The 6969-nt window shown below is 33.5% G+C and overlaps 1 protein-coding gene across 1 annotated transcript; it reads left to right on the top strand.

Moving 5' to 3' along the window:
• The first annotated feature begins 1352 nt into the window (after positions 1 to 1352).
• Positions 1353 to 6608, top strand: LOC149789549 (uncharacterized). The gene is made up of 7 exons (XM_089972712.1): positions 1353 to 1506; positions 2118 to 2183; positions 2834 to 2935; positions 3702 to 3815; positions 4789 to 4869; positions 5284 to 5385; positions 6477 to 6608. The coding sequence occupies exons 1-7, from the start codon at positions 1426 to 1428 to the stop codon at positions 6606 to 6608; spliced, it is 678 nt and encodes a 225-aa protein (XP_089828838.1). The 5' UTR covers positions 1353 to 1425.
• Positions 6609 to 6969: the final 361 nt, after the last annotated feature.

Raw genomic sequence — 6969 nt, 5'->3', positions numbered from 1 at the left:
CCATCTTGCCTCTGACGTTGGAAAAATCTTGACTTCAGCAATATTTAAACTATTATGCGAAATGAAAGAAATTAAAATATCAAGTATTTTGTTCAGTAGCTGCTTATTTTACTCGTGTGATGATCTCATTTATTTTAGCGATTTCATTAGAACTAAGGATGTTATTAAAATAATCTTTTTTTCTGTTCTTTTCAAACAGACTTCTCAAACAGTGCCAGATTTATATCAGTGGAAACGCTTCTAGATAGCTGTGTGTGTGTGTGTGTGTGTGTGTGTTTGTATGATGTGGATTTGTAACGTAGCTTTAACACATTTAGTCATATCGTTAGGATATTTGCAATGTGGCAGTTTAGAATGATATCTAGCTCTTTGGCTCTATGCAGACATGTAGTTTCATGTCCCCCCACCAGTCAAATAATAATCATGCCAGGCCGACCAGTCCTAACACTAAAGTTTCAGTGATGAGTGCCAAGCCAGGAATCTGCTAGTAACATTTGAATAAGTTTCTGGTATGACTCGGCCTGTGTCCGCAACCGTGACAAATCGCACTGTAAGAAATGAATGTTCAGTTGACCCTAATCAATAATTAACTGTTACTATTCAATGCCCAGTTTAAAAATACTTTGGAATGTCAATGATTCTGTTTATGTCTTTACCAGATATAATTTTTAAAATCAAAATATTTTGCAAACTTAAGGTCTTTTATCAATGCATGTGCAATAACAGTTGTTACCGTTCATAAAAATAGGTTCGCTTTTTAGAGCCCGTTAATGCACTGAAATTAAAATCAGTTAGCGAGGAATTTTCAATTCCTATTTCCGGCGAGCAATACCCCGCTATGGATGCACCAAACCGAGTGTGTTCGCAAATGTGATGTATATTAGTTCATTATATATATATATATATATATATATATATATATATATATATATATATATATATATATATATATATATATATATATATATATATATATATGTGTGTGTGTGTGTGTGTGTGTGTGTGTGTGTGTGTGTGTACGTGCATGAGTGTGTCTGCCAAACAAAATTTAAACATATATCGTAATAATTGCTGCTTTCTTTTCTCTTAGGCGTGTAGCGCTTTTCTTGAAGCTGTTTAATTAATAATAATTGCTTCCCTTTGTCATTAATCATATCAGTTCAAACTAGTGCTTTGGCTAAGGTTTAGATATGATGTCAACCAAAGTGAACTGACATTCGGCTACGGGAGTGGTCCTTAATACAGAGATAATAGCACCATATTTTGCTGTATTTATCAAGTGTAAAAATCGCCAGGTCACCACATATTCGATCCCCTTGAAACTACTTGGGTCAAATTCGTGATACTTTTCCGTGACGAAAGACGTCAACCAAGAACATACTTACGGCAACTATATAAAGAAAAAGAAAAGAAGAATGTAACATAATGCGATATCCTTTGCCTTTCAACAGTGTCAGAATGATATATGTGTTCGTTGTCGCTGCCCTTATTGGTGTCACCTATGAGGTAATCAAAGTCTGGCACATTTATATATATATATATATATATATATATATATATATATATATATATATATATATATATATATAAGTAAAAATAATAACGCATATACTAAATTACTATTACCAGTGCATATGTACCCACGTATTACAACTGGACCGTTGAACGTCTTTCTTCTGGTGATTAACAGATGATTTACAATGAAATATATATAGAAGTAAATAAATAAATAAATACATAGGTAAATAAATAAACAAATAAGTCCTCAATAAATTAACAGTGTTTAACTTAATATCACAAACTCTAAGCCACAATTATGGTTCCAGTTATTTTCGTTTGTTAGTATCATTAGACACTGAGAAAGAAACATTTTACCGATGGCGTTCGTGATGCGTTTTTTTAAAACTGTTTTGTCTGATATTTTACGAACTGTAAACGAAACAAACATTTATATTTAAAATCAGTGACCATATTGATTCATACTTTTATAGAGAAAACAAAATATGTTTAATATCTCTGCAACAATGATTAGCACGATCAATGGAATAGATACATACGATTCATGTCGTAATAAATGAAAGAGCAGTCACACGGAAAGATTTTATTCATCATTTCAGCAATCTCATTCTACACATGAACCTAGTGTGTATGAAACATATTCATTTTTCTACGACTATCACACGGTGAGTACTTTGTGTCCATCTGTTAGTTTACCTTCCTTCCTTCCTCATTAGGGACGCAACATTCGAGTTCAAGTTATAACACATAAGTTGATCATTGTTTCAACTTGTTTCATCATGTCTGCCGTTCTGATAGATATTATCGTGAAACTCTCCGTCCGTCCGTCTTAATGCATATTCGTCCTTCTGTCCGTTATCGTGAGAATCTCCATCTGTACGTCTTAATGCATGCTCTTCCTTCTGTCCGTAACTATAGTGAACCATGTTGGAAATTGAGCAGACACGGTTGCCAATGCGGTAACTACACGAACTAAGTCAAGTGAATCCAATATTTTCGTACACCGTCGATAGATTTTTCACGTTATTCACTGGTATGCACAATAGATGCATCCTAAATACTCAAAGTGAGTAGGGTTGGTTTTTTGATCCACTAAGATTAAATTTCAATGTTTTCTCCATCCTCACTCAACAAGTCGACGTACATTTCCTTTTTATAGGACACGTTGAAAAAATATAATCAGTCAGTCAACACATGAAAACATGAATCGTGTGAGGGCGGGGTCAAATAAACGTTGTTTTTTATTTATTTTTTTGGCATGCACACGTTCGTACGCGCTTCAGTGCATGTACTTCTTACAAATTCATCATTTCAGCAAAAGATGATGATTAGATATCAAAGGTTGTGCTATATCTTCACAATGAGTGACCAAGAGAAGCTGCATGTCCATAGTGACTCTGGCTTGAAGGCTTTGGAGGTAAAAAAAAAAGCGTTCTATTATAAATATAAACCTCTTTATTAAGGGTACTTTCTTTACCATAAATCATAGTCGTATCTTAACAGATGTCCTTTGCAAAATCGCCGACAAAATAACGATAGGATTTATTAAAGCGAATATGCATCTTCAATATACAAGTTATAGATATTATGTTTTCAATCAAGCGAACGCAGATACAGAAAATGATACGTTTCCTTCAAGTCAAGTAGCAATGTATCCTAATTACAATCATATTTACAGCAACCCTGATAATATTTGACTACCAGTGTATTAATTAGATTTACAATAAACTTTATTATTCTCAGATTATTCAGCATGAACGCACATGAAACGGCAAAACTGTTTGTACAAGCGGTATTATACGAAAGTTAAACATGCCGTTTTTGTGTGGCTCAAGATTCAAAGACATGTTATGGAGTCGTATATATCCTGGTCACATTTATTGTTTGTTCTACCGAGCAAAATGGATTAATTCAGTTGATAGATAGAAAGATAGATAGACAGATATATAGACACATAGATAGATAGATAGATAGATAGATACATGGATAGATAGATAGATAGGTAGATAGATAGATAGATAGATAGATAGATAGATAGATAGATAGATAGATATATAGATGGATAAATAGATACATATATAGATATATAGATAGATAGATAAATATATAGATAGGTAGGTAGGTAGGTAGATAATAGGCAGATAATATATATTGAAGTTGATATTAGTTTGCTCTTTCTGCAGCTGAAACTCCTACCATTAATAGAATCCGGAAGAAAAACTGAGGTGCTTAAGTCCACTCTGAGCATTGAAATCCAACGAGCGTGTGGAAGTTTGGTACTCCATTACTACATAATGGTAACGTATGCTTATACACTATTTATTGCCATTATATCTTTTAAATTACAGTCCCTTAAACACAAGAAGAGCCTCACATATCGAAACGTTTTTTATGTCAAACTTGTACTCTCGTATTTGTTACAAAAAAAATAAATAAAAAATTCCATGATATACAATTTGAATTTCTAGGAAGCAGAACTACAATATGCACCATTACTTAAAATGTAAACACCATCCCAACATCACTAACACATCTGTGCCCTCGACAAAACAGTTCAGTTTTAATTTCAGAAATAGGAGCAGAAACAACTGCACACTGATAGAAACTGTTGGAAATACAACATTCCCCCTTCTTTCACCAAAAACTGATTTTTCAGGACAGTGAAAATAAATCAATAAATAATATTTTAAATTATTCGCGGCAGTAAGGTTCTGTTCTCTCTGATATTCTTTCTCTCAAAGCAGTATTCATTCGTCATCATATCTTACATTATCAAAATAATAGTTTTGCCATTAGTTTCAACCGTGAAAACAATTGCAACTTGGAATATTGGGAATCTACCTTAATGTTCTACTTTATTACTCGCAAGAGACAGATGTGTCCCAAGCCTCGTTTTCGAAATAATCTAAGCTGTGATTATGGTATATCATCATGTTCATGTTAGCAAACCCACAATTTCAAATTCTTCCTGCCATGTCCCAGAGTCAACTAGACATCTTTCTCTGCTTTTTATGTATCCAACAAACAGATACAAAAGACAAATTTAATTCGATAGTTAGAATAGTTATATACTTTCAGTGACCGTATAGTTTCTTTTCTTTCATTTAAGTAAATATTAATACGTGATTTCGTTGAAACAAAGGCCAAACAAAGTCGATATATACGATACAAATTATATGCATCGTTCTAAATTAGAGACCTATGATCATACATTTGTACATACATACATACAAACATACATACATAACGGTTCTTAATTCATCACTTCAGCAATCCCCTCAAACTTCCCTCGAACCTACAAATGAGCCTAGCCTGCTGGCATCGCCCATATTTTACTACGTCCACCTAACAGTGAGTAAAGTCTTTCCATCTGTCAGTTTGCCTTCTTTCTTTACGTTATTAGGAACTAAATACTCGCGGTCTTTAAGAATACCTTCGTGTTTATTGTCTTTATTCTTCCCCATAAGTACCATACTATATTAATTTATTACAGTTAAACTCTCTTTGTATAAATGGATCTTATTCCTCGTTCCCGTAATTATATATATTCTTGGTGAAAATTCAGCCAGTTCGATTACAGTAATTACTAGGCGAAGGAAACCAATGTATACATTCACAGTTAATCTGTCCGTCACTTAATCACTTAATCAACTCATACACATTCATACACGATTACATATATACGTGAGAGAGTGTATTTATGCAGACACACGTAAATGAATGTATACGTACGCACTCATAATTATTACGAATCTATTATTTCAGCAAAATGTAGTGATTAGATACCAACATATGTGCTACATTTTCACACTGAGTGAACAGGAGAAGTTGGACATTAATACTGAAAATGGTTTGAAGTCTTTGGAGGTAAAAAGGCGATTATATTACATATGTATGTGTGTGTGTGTATATATATATATATATATATATATATATATATATATATATATATATATATATAAACCTGTCGATAAAAGACGGGGGGCCCCGAGTGGCCGAGTGGTCTAAAGCGCTCTTCGTTACGGATCACTGCCATCTCACCTCTGTCTGCGGCGGTTCGAGTCTAAGATTCAGCCAATGTGGGCATGTGAGAAAGCTTGCCAGTAGCTTCTCGTGGGTCGGTGGTTTTTCCGGGCTTTTCCGGGTTCTTCCTCCACCATTAATACTGTCCGCCATGTATAGCCTATCGTGTGCTGAAAAATGGCGTTAAACCCCACAACAACAACATAAAAGACGCATTAGATACTGTGAAACTGTCTTCTCTTAAAAGTATTGCGCATATGAGTGCAATGCGCGTACAAAATAACGAAAATATTAAAGAATCGAGTAGTTATTTTTTAATGAACGACTTTTGATCCATTTAAGGTCTTAAATTCTCTACATCTATTTATCAACTTCACAAAAATGGAGACAGAAATTTTTATTTTTCCATTGAAATAAGCTGTATATTTATTGGCTTCTGATGTTGTTTCTGTCTTAGAGAAATAATGGCTTGCAAACGCAAATCAAAAACATTTCTTATGATATGTCATCCTTTTAGAATATTTGATTTTGCGAAACCAAATTTCCATATTCCATTTTCGCATTCGTAGTTTGTTTCGGTGCTATGCGTTTTTAAGCATGATCTCTGTCGAAATGTCAAACTATTATAACGACTGATTTTATACGAAAGGTAAACATCTTATAGTGTTGAGCAAACTGAAGTGTTTTTTGGTGGTTTAGCTTTAACAGAACATTTAAGAACTCACATGAGCAGAGAGGATTGAATCAGATTCCAGATCATTATGAACCAGTTGTTTACTTTTTAGAATTTCCTATAGATAGATTGATAGATAAGGAGGTAGGTAGGTAGGTAGGTAGATATATATATATATATATATATATATATATATATATATATATAGATAGATAGATAGATAGATAGATAGATATTGACACTCATTTGCAATTTTCTGCAGCTTAAGCTCCTGCCGTGGATTGACACTGGAGATAAATTTGAGGTGACGCAATCGTCTCTGACCACCGAAATTCAAAGCGCTTGTGGAAGTGTCACAACGCATATCTATAAAATAGATAGAAGTTCATTGTGATGTATAAATATATGCTCATACATTATTTCTTTTCTTTGTTACATAAAACTAAAATTTCAATCTCAAGGTGAAAATGTTCAGTATTAAACCGGTTCTTTTAGAACGAAGCTTTTTCCATACACAAATATTTGCGAACTTTACTTCTGAAATTATGCCTTTTATTACGACAAATATTATTATATTTAATAGACAATGATATAAAATTCGATAAATGTGGGAAGTATGTCCACATAACCACACTTCATAGACCACAAGCACCACCCTGTCATCATTAATATCTCTCCGACCACCACATCAAGTAATGCCGTGTTGATAAGAGAAACAACAGCAGAAGGAACAACAAAAAGACACGGTCTGTTAT

The sequence above is a fragment of the Sinohyriopsis cumingii genome, chromosome 10 (assembly GCF_028554795.1).
Source record: "Sinohyriopsis cumingii isolate HCF-2022 chromosome 10, ASM2855479v2, whole genome shotgun sequence".
In the NCBI taxonomy this organism is placed as follows: Eukaryota; Metazoa; Mollusca; class Bivalvia; order Unionida; family Unionidae; genus Sinohyriopsis; species Sinohyriopsis cumingii.
This window is presented reverse-complemented; position numbering and strand designations above follow the sequence as displayed.

What these genes read in the sequence shown, in the direction of transcription:
- LOC149789549 (XM_089972712.1), top strand. Translation starts at nt 1,426, where the DNA reads ATGCGATATCCTTTGCCTTTCAACAGTGTCAGAATGATATATGTGTTC. An exon ending in TTATTGGTGTCACCTATGAG is followed by an intron (nt 1,507 to 2,117) that starts GTAATCAAAGTC and finishes TCATCATTTCAG; the next exon opens with CAATCTCATTCTACACATGA. An exon ending in CTGGCTTGAAGGCTTTGGAG is followed by an intron (nt 2,936 to 3,701) that starts GTAAAAAAAAAA and finishes CTCTTTCTGCAG; the next exon opens with CTGAAACTCCTACCATTAAT.